The 18,801-nt window shown below is 37.7% G+C and overlaps 1 protein-coding gene across 10 annotated transcripts in view; it reads left to right on the top strand.

The window, feature by feature from the left end:
* LOC138832174 (ankyrin repeat domain-containing protein 26-like) overlaps positions 1 to 18,801 on the top strand; it is a 130,004-nt gene that overhangs the window by 43,041 nt on the left and 68,162 nt on the right. For all 10 annotated transcript variants that reach the window (XR_011373527.1, XR_011373526.1, XM_070029696.1 and 7 more), the window contains 9 exons: positions 4,745 to 4,812; positions 6,973 to 7,030; positions 7,134 to 7,261; positions 9,900 to 10,011; positions 10,739 to 10,782; positions 12,662 to 12,755; positions 13,602 to 13,630; positions 14,581 to 14,662; positions 17,319 to 17,362. Coding sequence is in view for 8 of the 10 variants with exons in the window: in XM_070029696.1 (XP_069885797.1) it covers positions 4,745 to 4,812; positions 6,973 to 7,030; positions 7,134 to 7,261; positions 9,900 to 10,011; positions 10,739 to 10,782; positions 12,662 to 12,755; positions 13,602 to 13,630; positions 14,581 to 14,662; positions 17,319 to 17,362 (659 nt within the window). In the remaining 2 variants the exon portion in view is untranslated. The remainder of the gene's footprint in view (positions 1 to 4,744; positions 4,813 to 6,972; positions 7,031 to 7,133; positions 7,262 to 9,899; positions 10,012 to 10,738; positions 10,783 to 12,661; positions 12,756 to 13,601; positions 13,631 to 14,580; positions 14,663 to 17,318; positions 17,363 to 18,801) is intronic.

The raw sequence follows: 18,801 nt of genomic DNA, 5'->3' as shown, positions 1-18,801 counted from the left end.
TGCAGCCACTCATTTCTTCTCTCTATATGTGACAAACACATAGATGTATGCTAAAAGTATTTGTTATTAATGTATTATTAGTTATTTGGAAGAGATTAACCTTAATATAGAACATTAGTTATTTTTTAAAAAATAGCTAAAATTTTGGTGACTTTTCTCCCCCTAAACCTTTTGGATATGTCAAATGAATTGAATTTTGGAAACAAAAAATGGCCTTATTGATAAAGTTTTTTATTTTATTCTTTCTTTCTTTCTTTCTTTCTTTCTTTCTTTCTTTCTTTCTTTCTTTCTTTCTTTCTTTCTTTCTTTCTTTCTTTCTTTCTTTTTATTTATTTTTATTGTGAGAATACCGTACAGAGGAGTTACAATTACATGGGCAAGATAACGTCTTATCAAGCATTGTTGCTTCCTCTTTGTTTCCCCTTCCCATCCCTTCCCATACTCCCTCCCTCCGCCCACCTGATCCTCTCCCCACCCCCTACCAAAGTTGTAAAGTTCGTTTTCCGACATAACGACTTGTACATCTCATTGTTGCAATGGGTCCACCTGTATCCTTAGTTAAATGATTTGTTTTTTCCCTTCCCCTCCACAAATTATACCAACATCAAGCATGGGTCATACCATGGGGGAGGGACATAAAAAGCAACAAAGAAATCATCTTATAAATATGTTAGAAACAATTGCATGAAAGGAAAAAACAAAAACAAAAACAAAACACATTTGAATATTTATTTTGGGGCTCATTCCCCTAACATCAACTTATCTGACCTTTTCTGCTTGACCCAGACATATACTAGTTATTGCAAAAACACAACAAATCAAAGAAAGGTTGGACAAATGGGATTGCATGAAATTGCAGAGCTTCTGCATGGCAAAGGACATAGCTAGCAAGATCAATAGAAAGCCCACGGATTGGGAGAAGATCTTCATTAGCCATACAACAGACAATGGTCTCATATCTAAAATATACCTGGAACTTAAAAAAATTAAATCCCCTCAAAACAAATCTTCAAAGAAAAAATTGCCCAATAAATAAGTGGGCTAAAGACTTAAAGAGAAACTTCTCTGAAGAGGAAAGAAGGATGGCCAATAGACACATGAAGAAATGCTCAACCTCTCTAGCCATAAAAGAAATGCAAATCAAATTGAGATACCACCTCACCCCAGTTAGAATGGCTATAATCAAGAACTGTAATAACAAAGATGCTGGAGGGGATGTGGACAGAAGGGAACGTTACTGCATTGTTGGTGGGAGTGTAAACTTGTTCAACCACTTTGGAAAACAGTATGGAGGTTCCTCAAAAGACTTCACATAGAGCTCCCCAATGACCCAGCTATCCCACTTTTGGGCATTTATCCAAATGATCACAAACAAGACCACACTAAAGCTATCAGCACGACTATGTTTATTGCAGCATTACTTACCATAGCTACGATATGGAACCAACCCAGATGCCCCTTAGTAGATGAATGGATCAAGAAAATGTGGTATATATACACAATGGAATTGATAAAGTTTATAGTTGCCTCCTTAGCACAGTAGGCAGGGCTTCTGTCTAATAGTAATGTTTGTTACTTTAAAGCCAAATTTGTACTTTCAGTAAATAGTGTACTGATTCTGATATATAAAGCTTCTCAATGTATGATGTTTTGAAAATTCAGATGATATTTTTTGATTTTCATATTATATTTCATCATTGAAAATTTCTTATACATTGTTTTATACATTGTCTTTTTAAAAATTTTGACATTGTCTCTTAAATCTGCTCCATGTCTAAGATGGCTAAACAGGAGGATATAAGAAATATTGACTGGCGGGGTGGAGGGGGGGAGGATGGGAAGGGATGGGAAGGGGAAACAAAGGAGGAGGCTACAATGCTTGATAAGAAATGTACTCATTATCTTGCCCATGTAATTGTAACCCCTCTATACAGTATTTTCACAATAAAAAAATAAAATAAAGAAAAAAGAAATACTGACAGATCATGGATATAAAAGAGGAATTTTATGAACTATTATTCTATAGCTTATGACTTGAAATAAAAAATGCAAATGTTGTTGTCATACTTATAAGAAATTATTTCCAAATCTAAGAAAAGGATTTTAAAATGTAAGGGTCAACTTAGATGTTTCTACTTTGATGTTTCCATATCTTAAGCTTCTCAGTTCGAAATCCTTTAATTTTGTTAGTGTTTACAGAGGATAATTAGGATAGGCTTGGCCAAAATTTAAAAATGCTTATTATTAGAGAGCTTGCTGCTGTGACATAGAGAGTTGTAGTTCCAGCCACTTGGGACACTTGAGACATGAAGTTTCTTGTTCCTAAGAGTTCTGGACTAGTTTGACACACTAGGTCACCCAGTCTACTTATTACCTTTCTTTTCTTTCTTCTTTTTGTGTGTGCAAGTCCTGGGACTTGAACTCAGGACCTGAGCACTGTCCTTGAGCTTTTTGGCTCAAGGCTAGCGCTTTAGCTACAGCTTCACTTCTAGCTTTTTGGGCACTCAATCAGAGATAAGAGTCCCATGGACTTTTCTGCCTGGGTCGGCTTCGAATCTGCAATCCCCTATTTCAACCTTCTGAGTAGCTGAGATTACATGCATAAACCACTGGTGCCCAATCTCTTCTGTCATTCCCATTCTCCCTCCCTCTCCCATTCTTTCCTTTCTTACTTCTTTCCTTCCTTCCTTTTCTTCTTCCCTCTTTCCCTTCCTCCCTTCTTCCATTCTCCAGCCCCTTTCCCCACAAATCTCCCCTTTCTCTCCCCTCCATGTTTTTGGTCCTGGGATCAAGCCTCTGATTTCCCGCATGGTAAGCACATGTTACCACCAAGTTACTCCCTCAACTCTGCTCTGATATTTATTCCTAATGGATCAGCCCTTGCCCCTTTGCTCAGATTGGTTGAGCTTAGGTTCACAATCTGTTCTTAATGGGCTAGTTTGAATAGGGAAAAATGTATTTACATAAGGTGATTTTGAAATAAGATTAACAGTTTGCAAGTAATCTCAAGATATACCCATACCCTCTGCTATTTCTTGGTCTGGAAAATGTCATAGTCCCATCTTGACAAGAAACCAGTTTAAGACAACATTTCAAAAATCCTTTCTTATCCCAAAGCAATTCATCTTTTCCTTAACAAGAGCCAAGCCATAGGTCAAGGCAGGAGCTTTTAACCAGTTCACTTTGAAAGAAAAGACACTATTTTCACATAGTCCCAAAGAAGCCAGGCCTCTTTATTTAGAGAAAGAGTGCCATATGATGAATGTCTTCACAAAAAACTGAGTCCTAGAAGAAGAAATGGAATTGTCAAGAAAGTATCTCAGATGTAAGAAATAGGGTGTTCATCAAATTCATAGAGACGGAAGTAGAATGGTAGTGACTGTAGTTGGGATGAAGGCAGGGAATTGGTGTTTAAATGAGTGCAGAGTTCCCATTTAGCTTGAGAAAAGGTTCAAGAGGCGGTGTAATAGTATATGTAAGGTCCACTCCTGGATGGCGAGCAGACTCCACCCTCCTCGAATCAAAGTCTCCACCCAGTACCTGCGTTACCTAGGCAACTGGCACACCTGGAAGAGGTCACATCTGCATCTGCTGAGGTCACATCTGGATTTGTGGCCACACCTTTCTCCGCCCCTACCCTAGGTAAGGCCTAGTCCAGGCCCTGACACTCTCTTTCCCAGGTCTTTTCCCAGCTGCATGGAGGGCCAACATGGCCTGGTGCCAGCCAGAATGATGAATAAACCTACCCCTTACCTGAATATCACGTGCATGGTGTGGTTCTTACTCGGCTACCTCTTTTTAAAAACCTAACAGTAGGGGCTGGGAAGGTGGCTCAGTAGTAGAGCACTTGCCTTGCATGCTTGAGGCCCTAGGTTCGATTTCTCAGCCCCACATAAGCAAAAAGAAAAAAAAAAGCCGGAAGTGGCACTGTGGCTCAAGTGGTAGAGTGCTAGCCTTGAGCTGAAGAGCTGAGGGACAGCGCCCAGGCCCAGAGTTCAGGCCCCACGACCGGACCAACAAAAACAAACAAACAAACCTAACAGTATAGTCCTGTAATTCCAGTCCTGAGGAGGCTGATAAAGGAGGATTGAGAGTTTGAGGCAAGCCCAGCCTACACTGCAAGACTCTCATCTCAGGAAAAATTAAAAGTAAGGAGATGGATAGAGGTAATGGTTACACAATAATGTGAACTGTGAATTGTATTTAATGCCCCTAGACATGTACACGATAAAATAAGTATGTGAACAGAGACAATAAATATATTGTTCCTCCAGTAATTTTATATTACACGAATAAATCCATACATACAATTAAAAAAAAGAAATAGGGTGTTCACCAAAAGAGGCATGAAAATTAGGATTAAATTTTACAAAGTTATTATCTGACTGTTTAAAAGTTACCACTTTGAGAAAGTCAGTATGTTTTTTTTACTTCTAAAGCATTACAAAATTTTGTTTCTGTATTCATTTATATTCACAGACAGACTTGAAATGTCTGAGTGTCATAAGCCTGGTGAAAGGTTGAATCTGCCCAAGTGACACAAAAGAGTTGAGTAATTAATATTTACTAAAGAAGTAACTCATCAGATAGAGATTAGTTTAATTAAAACTCATAATTGAGGTAATGGAAAATACAACTCTTATTGGTAATTTATTTTAAAAAATTGTATTGTTAGAAAGAGTATCATTTTATCTGAGCATTCTTTGTATCTCATTTTAAGTAAATATGTGGATTTTTCCAACAGGGACATACATAGCAAGGACATCTGAGGAAAAGCAAAAGTGTGATGGCAGTAAAAATAACCGGCATTTGGTACATAAAAATTTAAATTTGTCATTAATATAGTTTTATTTAATAATATGACATAGGCCAAATGAAATTATCTTTAACAGTGTACTGTGGGATCAATATAGTGTAATTTTTCTTTAGTTTAAGACACATTTATTTAATTATATCATTTTAGCTTGTGACTTTAGATGCAATGTGATATATGTCCACGGCATTTTCTTTTTGGGTCCGGTCGTGGGGCCTGAACTCTGGGCCTGGGTGCTGTCCCTCAGCTCTTCAGCTCAAGGCTAGCGCTCTACCACTTGAGCCACAGCGCCACTTCCGGCTTTTTTTTCTTTTTGCTTATGTGGTGCTGAGGAATCGAACCCAGGGCTTCATGCATGCAAGGCAAGTGCTCTACCACTGAGCCACCTTCCCAGCCCCTACATTTACTTCTTTATGGTGGGGGAAGTTAGCAATTTTTAATTTTTTTCTTTCTTTTTTTTGTTTTTGTTTTTGTTTTTGTTTTTTGGTTATGGAGGTTGAATTTGGCATGGGCACTGTCCCTGAGCTCTTTGGCTCAAGGCTAGTGCTCTACCACTTGAGCCACAGCGCCACTTCGGTTTTCTGGTGGTTAATTGGAGATAAGAATCTCATGGAGGGCTGGGAAGGTGGCTCAGTGGTAGAGCACTCGCCTTGCATGCTCAAAGCCCTGGATTCGATTCCTCAGCACCACATAAGCAAAAAAGAAAAAAGCCGGAAGTGGCGCTGTGGCTCAAGTGGTAGAGCGCTAGCCTTGAGCTGAAGAGCTGAGGGACAGCACCCAGGCCCAGAGTTCAGGCCCCGTGACTGGAAAAAAAAAAAAAAAAAGAATCTCATGGACTTTCCTGAGGAGGCTGGCTTTGAACTTTGATTCTGAGATCTCAGCCTCCTGAGTAGCTAGGATTACAGATGTGAGCCACTGGTGCCTGGCTTAAATTCCCTTTTAACTAGTTTTACAAAGGGGTTTCTAACAAGTCAGATTATGAGTATAATGTATCTTGGTCAATGTCACCCTTTCTATCCTTCTCTGCCATCTTTCCCACTCCCATTTCTACCCTCAAGTTACATAAATCAATTTACTACATAATGTACATTGAATATAATGACAGTACTCACCAGCCCTTCCCTTCTCCATTCATCTGCCCTTCCTATTTACCCCCTCCCCTTGACAAAGCATGAAGAAACATTTTTGCTCATCTATTTTGTTAGAATCCACAGTAACAGTTCTGTTAAACCCTTTGATGTGGCAAAACTTTTCTCCAATTATTGCTTGCACTTTCATTTATAATTTACTTATATGATAAAAAGATACAATTAAATTTGAATGTTGTGACTGAACAGTTGAAGTTAGGAACCATATAATAACGATGACCTCTGAATTCAATTCATGTTGTAAATCATCCTTCCTAGTGGCTCTAGGTGGAGCAAAGTGGTAGAGTGCTATCCTGGAGCAAAAAAAACCTCAGGGACAGCACCCAGGCCCTGAGTTCAAGCCCCAGGACTCTAAAAGAAAAAAAAAGGTACTAATAACAATTAATTGCCACCTGGTTCACCTAAAGAGGTAGTTTATATATATATATATATATATATATATATATATATATATATATATATTACAAACACTTCAAAGTATAAAAAGTAATTAGTTAGAATGTCTTTAAATGTTAGAGTTTTGAAGTACGCTAAGCTACTGAGAATAAATTTTAGGTGTAGGCTATCATCTAATGATAGCATGGTCTTTTTTTTGTTGTTGTTGCCAGTCTTGGTGCTTGGATTCAGGACCTGGGCACTGTCCCTGAGCTGCTTTTGCTCAAAGCTAACACTCTACCACTTGAGCCACAGTGCCACTTCTGGCTTTTTCTGTTTATGTGGTACAGAGGAATTGAACCAGGACTTCATGCATCCTAGGCAAGCACTCTACCACTATGCTACATTCCCAGCCCAGCATAGTATTTTTTTAACTATCAGTTGAAGTGGGGAGCAGAATATGGAGGGGAGATCTCTGTCATCTCTCCTACTTCTTACCCCATCAATAGATTAAGTCATAAGTGACAGAATTGAAATTGAAAACCAAATTGGAATATGCTTTGTGTTAGATCATAGAGAAATTATTTTTAATCAAATTGGAATCTTGTCATTCTTAAAAGTATTTTATTTTTTCAGAATATCAATCTAATAACCTTAGACCAATGGAAAGCTATGCAGGAATCCAAGAAAAATGGTAAGCTATTTGAATTCTACTTTCTTGTGTTGCTGATTTATTTGAAGTTAGTTATTTTAATATATTCTTTATTTTGATTTATTGTTTCATTGTGAAAAACCAGAAAATATATACTACTCAGATGTCATAAATTCTGGTGTTAAAAATAAAGATGTCACTGAAACCAGTTGCCAATCATCAGTGCAAATTAGGAGTCTTTCGCATTCTACATGTTCAATGCATGATCAAAAGGTAAGGTTGTTTTTTTTTAAATTCTCATTTTTTCTACACACTGTATTCCCAATCCACATAAAAATACTATTAAGAATAGAAAATCCAGCTGGGCCCAGGTAGCTCATGCCTATAAATCTTAGCTATTCATGAGGTTAAGATCTGAGAATTGAAGTTTGAAGTCAGCCTAGGCAGGAAAGTCCATGAGACTCCAATTAACCACCAAAAAGTCAGAAATGTCACTATGACTCAGTGGTAGAATATCAGTCTTGAGCTAAAAAGCTAAGAGGTAGCACCCTGGCGCTGAGTTCAAGCCCCAGTACTGGCATAAAAAACAAAAACAAAAACAAAAACAAAAAAGAAAAGCCACAAATAGTAGAAGAAATTAAACATTAATAACCAGAGAAATACTTGTAGAGATAAGATTTGTAAAAGTTATTGAGAGTAAACAATTCTTAGATTTGCCATTATAAAAGGGAAAATTCTGAAACACAATCCACAAGAAGAGTTAAATGAATTGTAAGTTGACAAGGAGGATGAACAGGAAAAGTTAATTTAAAAATGTAAATTAAATACTAAAATTGAATAACAGATTGAAAATTAAATACATTATAAAATCATAACAAAATAGTAGGATTGTATGAGAGGAGGATCTATTTATATTAAAGTATCGATAGAAATTAGAGTCTTTAACTGGTTTATAGTTGATTTCCTTTTTTTTGTTGTTAGACTTCATGGACAAGGCTTGAACAGTTTGATGGGATAGTTTTTGTGGGTTGACTTCTTGTTCTTATCATTGAGTCTTTTCCCCAACAATCTTGACTATATTGTGCATTGGGGTCATGGAAAGAATTCTAGTATTTAAAGAATCTTAGTGAATTGATCTCTCCATTGTTCAGTTCATTTCTTCTTCCATCTGCTCCACCTACTCTTAGGTGTGGAGAGTTGATTTCTTAAGGAGCCAAGTTTCTATAGCTTTCCAGCATTACATCTTTGTACAACTCTCTGTATGCATCCAACAATTACCACTTCTCTTTACTGAAATCCATGGAGACATCCTTATAGATTACGGAGTTGTGTAACAGAGAGGAAGTTTTACACCTCTGTGGTTTCTGTTAAGGCCAAGCAGAGCCATGATTAGAGTAGGGTCTGTATGGGTGTGTGTGTGGCTGCCATTTTACCACCTGATAGCAACTGGAGAGTCAGGGTATGCCTTTGCTTGCTTCTATGTTCCATTTGAGGAAAGACTCAATACATAGAGAGATTTGTAGGTTTGAGTCAGGGTGTAGGGCAGGCTGTTGCTCGTATACTTTACAGCATGCGTTCTTCTTAACCTTATACTTAATTTCAGTGAAGAGCTGAAAATATATTCTTCAATTCTTTTAGATTTAGTAATATTTTACATTATTTTTAGTTAACTCTGTTTTCCATAGGTGATACAGAGAGAAACTGCTTTAAGCCTTACATGCATTACAAATTACTGTGTGCTGGGACTAAGGCTTGACATCAGAGACTGGGCCCTGTCTTTTAGCTTTGTCACTTAAGGCTGATGCTCTACCACTTGAGCCACAGCTTCACTTCTGGCTTTTGCTAGTTAATTGGAGAAAAGGTCTTTCAAATTTTCTTGTATGTGCTGGCTTTAAACTGTGATATTCAAATCCCTGCCTCTGAAGTATCTAGAATTATAGATGTAAGCCATGGGCACCTGGCTAGAAATGATCAGTTTTGATTCACAAATTTCATGTTTATATATCTTTAGTGGACTTGAGTACTGTATCTTACTTGATTGGTGTAATCTTGGAAACTGTATTAATCTTTTTGAGAATAAAGAGAAAATAGTTTGAGTTAGATTCAGGATCCTCAGCAATTTAGGCTAGCTCACTACTATTGTACTATACCACCCACCTTAAACAAGAATCTGTGTTCATTAAAGGAGAAATTAATGTACTATCTTCTAGTATTATTATTTTTATTGTGAAAATACCCTACAGAGGGGTTACATGAGCAAGGTAATGAGTACATTTCTTATTAAGCATTGTTGCCTCCTCCTTTGTTTCCCTTTCCCATCCCTTCCCATCTCCCTCCCCCCCACCTCCCCCAGTTCTAGTATTACTTTTAAAAGGTAGAAATGGTTACCTTTTGGTGTGATTCTGATTTATCATTTCCTAATTATATTTTCCTATAATAGACAACGCATATATCACATTCAATAATAAAAATTAGTTTTTAATTAAAACAATTTTATTTTGTAAAGATGCTGTACAGAAGGGTTACAGTTACATAAGGTAATGAGTACCTTTCTTGTTGATCATTGTTACCTTCTCCTTTATTTTTCTCCTACTATAAAAATTATTTGTAAAGCTAGACTCTGGTGGCTCATGCCTATAATTTTAGGTAATCAGGAGGCTGAGATATAAGGATCGTACTTCAAAGTCAGTAAGTCAGGAAACACTGTGAGACTCTTCAATTAACTACCTGAAAGCCAGCAGTGGAGCTGTGGCTCAAGTATAGAGTGCTAGCCTTGAGCACAAAAACTCAGGAACCACAACCAGGCCCTGAATTCAAGCCTCAGGACCAGTTTCTTCTTTTTCATCTCTTCTCTACAACCCTTCTTTTTCTGCCTCTTTAATGATGTTCTCTTCCCTCCTTTTAATTATAGGAAGTAGCAACAGAGATGAATAATGAAACAGAAGAAAGTACTAGTACTTCTCAGAAGAAAATAAATAATGACAATTTGTCTGCTGAGAGTAAACATCAAAACAACAGAACTGGTAATTCCATCAAAGTATTTGAAAATTCTATGTTTAAATACTACTATAAAAAGAGTAGCCAGGTGCTGGATGGCTCATGCCTGTAATCCTAACAACTCAGGAAACTGAGATCTGAGGGTTGCATGCAGTTCAAAGCCCCCCTGGGCAGGAAGGTCTGTGAGACTTTTTTTTTTTTTGGTCCAGTCGTGGGGCCTGAACTCTGGGCCTGGGCGCTGTCCCTCAGCTCTTCAGCTCAAGGCTAGCGCTCTACCACTTGAGCCACAGTGCCACTTCCGGGTTTTTTCTTATGTGGTGCTGAGGAATCGAACCCAGGGCCTCAGGCATGCAAGGCAAACGCTCTACCACTGAGCCACCTTCCCAGCCCCCTGTGAGACTCTTATATCCAATTAACCACCAGAAAATCAAAAGTGATTCTGTGGCTTAAAATGGTGGAGCGTTAGGTAACCTTGAGTAGAAAGGCTTAAGGGATGGTGCTCAGGCCTGAGTTCAAGCCCCACAACTGACAAGAAATAAAGGAGAAAACATAGATTCAAATGAAGATATCTCATTAAAAATTTTATTTTTGCTGTCTTCATACAAACTCTTGCTAAAACTGTTACAGTCTATTGAGATCAGTACTTGCTGTTTTTTTACTTAAATATTAAAAATGGAGATAGATATGTACATGTGTTAAAATGTAAAGCAATAAATGTTTTTACTGATTTGCCTTTGACTATGCTCACATTAGGTTTAAAAGAAGAAATAAATGAAGACTCACCCTGGGATTCTGAGGTTTGTTTATTGTTTTTATTATATTGGATATAAGCATTGAGAGATGTTTAAAAATAAGAAGTGTGCAAGGCACTGGTGGCTCACATTTGTAATCCCAGCTGCTCAGGAAGCTAAGAATCATAGTTTGAAGCCAGCCCAGGCAGAAAAGTCTGTGAGACTATCTTCAATTAATCTACTAAAAGCTGGAAGTGGAGGTGTGGCTCAGGTGGTAGAATGCTATCCTTGAGCAAAAAAGTTCAGGGCAGTGCCCCAGGCCCTAAGTTCAAGCCCCAGGACTGGAACAAAAAAAAATAAAGAGGTGGTTTGACTTGACTTTTCTAGCTCTACATGCGTCTGCAAAGAATTATTTCCTTCCATTTCCACACGTTAATTAATAAAAGTATTATTTGTTAGGTGCGTTGTTATTGTATAGTATAATTTGTATAAGCTACATCAAATGAAGTCATTGTAATAAAGCATAAAAAGCTCAGGCTTAGAAGACAAGGGAATCAGCTTAAGTTCAGAAGTCCAATTTAGCTAAGACTACCAATATTTTGGAACTAATGTTGTGCCTAGAGAGGTAAAGCTCCAGCCTTGTATGTGTAAATGTACATATTGCATGCTACATATAGATATGAAAAGTCTTGATGTCATTCAGTAAGTTCTCAGTGTGATATTTTATAGCTTCATTTGTGAGGAGAATCACAGGTGAGGACTTGAGGATATAGGATTGGCCAGGGTGCATTGCAAGTTTTTCTGAGAAGGTAAAAAAGAAACATCCATTGTACAGTCAATGTGTGTTACTAAAGCATCTTAATAACACTGTTTTATTTCAAAAATTGTTTCTATGTCTTAAATACTTCGTCATGTTCAGCCACCATTTTTACTATTGGTAAAAGTTTTACTACTGTAATCTCTCTATATATCAGCTTTAAAATAACAAGAAAATATTTTAAAAGAAGTTTTTAACTAAATTATAATACATTTCTATAAGGATCTTTTCTTTTTAACTTAAAATACTTCCACATTGTTATGCATAAACTCAGCAGGACATGCAAGGAGGTCTATTACATGGCACATATCATGAACCCCAAATAATTTCTGTTATTGTAAATAACTGATATTCTGTTTTACTAAGTAAACTTTTGACCATTTTTGTTAAATATGAACATGATAAAATGCCTTTTATTTCCTGGGAAATGCCAAATAGAGCGGGATATTCCAAAGTTTGTTCCTTGTTAAAATATGTACTTTAGATTTTGGTGTATTTCTTTGGTCTTCCATGCATGTTAACAGTGAATAGCCATGCCAAAGATCAAAGGCAGACTTGCTCAAGAAAGTTTGTGTAGGTTCTCAGTTCCGAAGCTTTAATTTCACTCAAGTAATATTTTTTTATTTTGTGTCAGATGTATGTTTCAATGCATTTATTTTATCACTGGAGGTTTTCATTGTTTTCAGACTTAATTCTTTGTAAAAAAGGGAATACATGATCATACACTTAGGAGAACTTACATTTTTAATGAAATGTAGCATCAGAAAAAGAAAGAATTTAATAAATGCCTACATATATTATAAAGTTTAAAACTAGGTAGCTTCTTCTCTAAAATAAAATTTTACTCAATTGGAATTTTAGATGATTAACTCTTTCCCATAAAAATGATATATAAAATAAGTAGAAGGTGCTATTATCTTGTACCTCTTTAAATAACGAACTGCTAAACACTAATAGTAATACAATAACCTACTAAACACTTCCCCTGAAATGTATTCTACTATTTATTAAATTTGTTACCTTCAAGTAATATTTTTATTTTAGTCTAACTGCTTTCAAGATGAGATATCTAGGTATCTTCTTAAAGTGACTAGAAAAGATTTTTACAAAAATCTTGATTTTTCACAGAGCCTTTCTTCAAGTCTTGGACCAAATTGCGTGGCTCATGTAATTGGGGCTGCAGAGCCAAGAGCAGATAATATGGTGAAAGGACTCATAAGAGGTAAGACATAATGTTTCATAACCATGAGACGTAACAGGATAATTGCATGAAAATGACTCAGTATTATCTGTTGGTAGTTACCTACTAAATCTAAGGTGAGAAAAAGTAAATTAAATGGTCATTAGTTGTATAATTGATCAAATTTCAGATAATGCTCCATTGAGAGTGTCAAAAGAGAAGCATTTCAAAAAGAAATTACATTGTGGTTTACATTTTAGAATACTAGGATATAAATTTTGGAATAGAATATAAATCCATTTACTATAGTCGTATAAATGAATCTGAAATGTTTAATTATGTCTATCTTGGTGTTTTATTCTACTGGAGCTTTGCTATGAAGTAAGCTTTCAGTTTTTGAGTTCTCCTGTAATTTGAGGACAATTTTGTCTCCATCCATCTGTATGTTCACACACATACACACTCACTCATTCACACTCATACACACACACACATGCCTTTTCTATTCCAATGACATTCATTGGAAGCACAATCTCACACACTCACTCATTCACACACACACACACACACACACACACACACGCACGCCTTTTCTATCCCAATGACATTCATTGGAAACACAATCTCACTTTGCAAGTACTAATTTTAATGTTAATTAAAGCTCTATTCTTATTTTTCTTTATTGTATCCTGTACTATGTCTGTCCTTGCTAAGAAAAAAAGACCAAAAAAAAAAAAAAACCCAAGCAAACTATATGTCCTAAGGACAAAAACCTATAGCAGTAATTTCAGAGATAATCGTGGGCTTTCAGTTGTATATCAATTGTACATGAATATAGTGTTAATGTGGTCTAGTTACATAAAATTGATGTTCTATTTTGGCTTTTAGAATCTCCCAAGATGCACCCTTTCATGAAGGTAAAAGCTGCTTTATTATTATTATTATTATTATTTTTTTTTTTTTTTTTTTTAAAGAGCTCAGGGACAATGCCGGGCGCTGGTGGCTCACGCCTGTCATCCTAGCTACTCAGGAGACTGAGATCTGAGGATCACGGCTCAAAGCCAGTCCCAGCAGGAAAGTCTGTGAGAGTCTATTTTTTTTTTTTTTTTTTGAGTCAGGTCGTGGGGCCTGCCCTGGGCGCTGTCCCTCAGCTCTTCAGCTCAAGGCTAGCGCTCTACCACTTGAGCCACAGAGCCACATCCGGCTTTTTTTCTTTTTGCTTATGTGGTGCTGAGGAATCGAACCCAGGGCCTCGAGCATGCAAGGCAAGCGCTCTACCACTGAGCCACCTTCCCAGCCCTATTATTATTATTATTATTATTATTTTGCCAGTCATGGGGCCTGAACTCAGAACCTGAGTGCTGTCCCTGAGCACATGCGCTCAAGGCTAGCACTCTACCACTTTGAGCTGCAACTCTACTTCCATTTCCTGGTGGCTAATTGGAGATAAGAGTCTAACAGACTTTTTCCTGCCCAGGCTGGCTTTGAACCTCAGTTCTCAGATCTCAGCCTCTTAAGTAACCAGGATTAAAGGTGTGAGCCACCAGCACCTGGCCTTAGCTTTATTATTATTTTTTATTTTTTTTTTTGGGTCCGGTTGTGGGGCTTGAATCTGGGCCTCGGCACTGTCCCTCAGCTCTTCAGCTCAAGGCTAGTGCTCTACCACTTGAGCCACAGCACCACTTCTGCCTTTTTTCTTTTTGCTTATGTGGTGCTGAGGAATCAAACCCAGGGCCTCAGGCATGCAAGGCAAGCGCTCTACCACTGAGCCACCTTCCCAGTCCCGGCTTTATTATTTTTATGCTCAGTAATTTAAACTTCATATATTATGCTAGATGCAATAATTATTAAGTATTCCATTCCATAGTTAATTCATTTTGTCACTGAAGAGAAAGATGGTGTTCCAACAAAGGCATTAGTGGAGAAGGATGCACAAACACTCCAATCAGGTAAATTTTGGCACATATTACTGTGAAAAGAAAATCCTGAGTCTATTTTCTTCCCAATTCCCCTCATTGCTAATTTTAAGCCCTAATCTGTCCAATGGAGTTGTGATCAATAAAATGTACATATCCTATTTCCCTTGGTTTTAAGAGGAAGTATATGGAAAAGCTAAATGAAACTTCACAAAATGTAAGCTGAAAGCCAGCTATCTATTTTTGTGTTATTAGCCTACATTTCCTAGTTTGGAAATAGTGTACATGTATTCCTAGAGGTTAATTACCAAATCCCACTATGTTTTCAAAGTTTATAAAATGTTCATTGGAAGAATTCAGTCAGACCTTAAATGGTAGAGCACTTCTCTAGAAAATGCCACCTCCTGAGTTCAGTTTCTAGTTTCATTTTAAAAAAAGAAAGAAAGAAAGAAAAAAAGAAAAGAAAGAGGGCTAGGAATTTGGCTTAGTGGTAGAGTGCTTGCCTAGTTAGTATTCATGAAACCCTGGGTTTGATTCCGTAGTACCACATAAACAGAAAAAGCCATAAGTGGCACTGTGGCTCAAACAGTAGAGTGCTGCTACCTTGAATACAGAGAGGCTCAGGGACAGTGCCCAGGCTCTGAGTTCAAGCTCCAGGACTGTCAAAAAAAAAAGGAGAAAAGAAAATTCATTGCAGAGGGAGGGGCAATAGTGTAGTTATAAAATCTTAGTTACATTTTTCATAGGAAATTATAGAATATAACATGATACATTTTTGTTTTCTTTCAACCTCTACAATTAACACTGTATTTTATGGAAGATGTTCAGTTACCCAGAGAACAGTTAATGCAATCACTAAATCTAAAGTCATGTAAGGATCTCATGGATTCTTTCCCTCCCTCCCTCTCCCCTCTTCCTCCCTACCTCCCTCCTTCCCTCATTCTTCCTCCCTCCTTCCCACCTCTTTCTCCCTCCCTCCTTCCCTCTCTTTTCCTCCCTTCCTCCCTTCTTTCCTACCTTCCTCCCTCCCTCCTTCCTTCCTTCCTTCCTTCCTTCCTTCCTTCCTTCCTTCCTTTCATTCCTTCTTTCATTCCTCTCTTTCTCTCTTTCTTCTGGTCCCAAGGCTTGAACTCTGGGCCTGGGTGCTGTCCCTGAGCCTCTTTGTGCTCAAGGTTAGCACTGTCAAAGGAGGAGGAAACAATGCTTAATAGGAAATGTACTCACTACTTTGCTCATGTAAGTGTAACCCCTCTGTAGAGCTTTTTTTTTTTTTTTTTTTGGTTGGTTGTGGGGCTTTAACTCTGGGGTTGGGCGCTATCCCTCAGCTCTTCAGCTCAAGGCGAGCACTCTACCAGTTGAGCCACAGTGCTACTTCCAGTTTTCTAGTGGTTTATTGGAGATAAGAGTCTCATGGACTTTCCTGCCCCGGCTGGTTTTGGACAGTGATCCTCAGATCTGAGCCTCCTGAGTAGCTAGGATTACAGGCTTGAGCCACCAGTGCCTGACTTACTGTACAGCATTTTTACAATAAAAAAAGTACAAAAAAAAGAAGGTTAGAGCTCTATCACTTGAGCCACTGCTGGATTTTTCTGAGTAGTTCATTGGAGATAAGAGTCTCATGGACTTTCCTGCCTGGGTTGGCTTTGAACTGTGATCCTCAGATTTTAGCTTCCTAAGTAGCTAGGATTATAGGTGTGAGAAACCACCTCCTGAATCATTTTTCATTTGCTTTTCCTTCCTTCCTTCCTTCCTTCTTTCCTTCCTTCCTTCCTTCCTTCCTTCTTTCCTTCCTTCCTTCCTTCCTTCCTTCCTTCCTTCCTTCCTTCCTTCCTTCCTTCCTTCTTCCCTTCCTCTTTCCCATCCTTCCCTCTTTCTTTTCTTCCCTTTCCTTCCTTCCTTCTCTGTTTCTCTTCCTTTTTCTTCTTCCTCCTCTTCTTCTTTCTCCTCTTCTTCCTTTTCCCCCTCTTCCTCTCCTCCTTTTCCTCCTCCTCCTTCGTCTTCCTTTCTTTTTTCTTTTTATTGAATGTGGTGACTGAACCTAGGGACTAACATGTTAACTATGTATTCTACTGTTCACTAAAACCCAAGCCATTTTTCTACTTTTAAATGTGCTTGGTAGAAAGCTGGGCACTGGTGGCTCATGCCTGTAATCCTAGCTACTCAGGAGGCTGAGATCTGAGGATCACAGTTCACAGCCAGCCCCAGGCAGGAAAGTCCGTGAGACTCCTCTCCTATCTCCAATTAACCACCAGAAAACCAGAAGTGGTGCTGTGGCTCAAGTGGTAGAGTGCTAGCCTTGAGCTGAAAAGCTGAGGGACAGTGCCCAGGCCCAGAGTTCAAGACCCATGACAAAAAAAAAGTGCTTGGTAGATTCAAGGCATGTACATTTCAAATATAAGAACTCCATGAGATGCTTTCACAAAAAATGATGTACAACAGAAAAAGAATAGAATGAACTCTCACACCATCATTGGGTAATGAGTAAAAATGATTGTTTCATGAAAATAGTTCATGAAATAATGTACATTTTCCCAAAGATACTGTATTTGCACACATTAGTTGTATAAGAGATGTTTGTTGTATATAAACATACAATGCACTCTGATAATTCCTGTGCATGCATTTAAAATTTAAAAGTATTAAGTATTCTCATTAACATATATGTGACATGTAACTGTGTCCACATTAGGTTTAAATGAAGAGAACGATGAAGGATCGCCCTGGGATTCTGAGGTGTGACTATTGTCTTAATTCTTTTTGGACTGAGTAATGTTTAAACATAAAAAGGGGGGTTTGACTTGACTTTTACATTTTTGCATGTGCCTACAGAGAATTATTTCCTCACCTTTCCACACTATAAGTAATAAAATAATTATTCCCTTAGCATATTACCACTACATATGCTAATATGATTTGTAGTCTTCATTGAATGAAGTCATTGTAACAGTGTCCAGAAAACTCAGGCACAGGAAATCAGCTTGGGCTCTGAATTCATGAATATCTAAAGCCTAATAATTTTCCAGATCAACCTGGAAAGTGGTTTTGAATATGTCTTTGTGTCTGTGTATTTTGTTATATACATATCTGTGTGAGCATGTATATTCTGACATAGATGGATTGACTTTTGTTCCAGTATCATTCAGAAAGATTCCACTGTAATGATTTATAGTTTAATTTTTGAAGCTGATGACCAGAACTGAAAAATACTTGTCTATTTGGATTGTCAAAGTATATATCACATCACACATTTCATGAATATGAAAAGCATGAGGAGTTGTAAATAAGAATGTGTATAATGACAATTTGGGTTCCTACTATGTATGTATGTATGATTGTATGTATTAATTTATGTATTTACCAGTACTGAGATTTGAACTCCAAGCCTCATTTTAGCTGGGCTGACATAGTGTTTAAATCAGTAGAAATACTTATTGAAATAAAATGCACTCTTTTTCCTTTTTGCTGTCAGTTGGGAGGCTCGAACTCAGGGCGTCCCTGAGCATTTTTTGCTCAAGGTTAGCGCTCTACCACTTTGAGTCATAGCTCTACTTCTGGTTTTCTGGTAGTTAATTGGAGATCAGAGTCTCATGGACTTTCCTCCCCAGGTTGGATCCTCGTATCTCAGTCTCAGTAGCTAGGATTGCAGGCCTGAGCCACCAGTGCTCAGCATAAAATGAATTCTTATTAAGATGCTTCTTAGCACACACTAGTTGTACAAGTGATGTTTCTCTGTGACTCTTCCACACAAATCTATAATGTACCCTGATTAATCTCAAGCATTCTCCCCCAGCCCTGTTTCCCCTTAGAACAATTTCAGCAGGTTTCAATTCTCTATTTCGATATATACGTACACAGTATATTGATCATATTCAACTGCATTTACTTCTCCCATACCCATTGGTAATTTTGCTCCAGTAGAGCTTCTTTTCTTTCCTGTCACTCTCGATATTTTACTTTTGTATATTAATTGTTCCAAAGAGATTCACTTTGGTATCTGTACATGCATATACTGAATCTTAATGAGAATACCCACTCTATTGCTCTCCTATTCCTCACACTCCTTCCCCTTCTATTGATCAACAGCATTTAATGAGATTTTCAGTGCAGTCTCTATCCCTCGATGCTTTATTCTCTCTTCAGCTTTCTTTTTCCCCCCTCCACTCCCCTTCCTC

This window comes from Dipodomys merriami, unplaced genomic scaffold (assembly GCF_024711535.1).
Source record: "Dipodomys merriami isolate MVZ:Mamm:240054 unplaced genomic scaffold, mDipMer1.0.p SCAF_2, whole genome shotgun sequence".
In the NCBI taxonomy this organism is placed as follows: Eukaryota; Metazoa; Chordata; class Mammalia; order Rodentia; family Heteromyidae; genus Dipodomys; species Dipodomys merriami.
The sequence above is the reverse complement of the archived record's forward strand: the minus strand, read 5'-3'. Positions and strand labels throughout refer to the sequence as shown.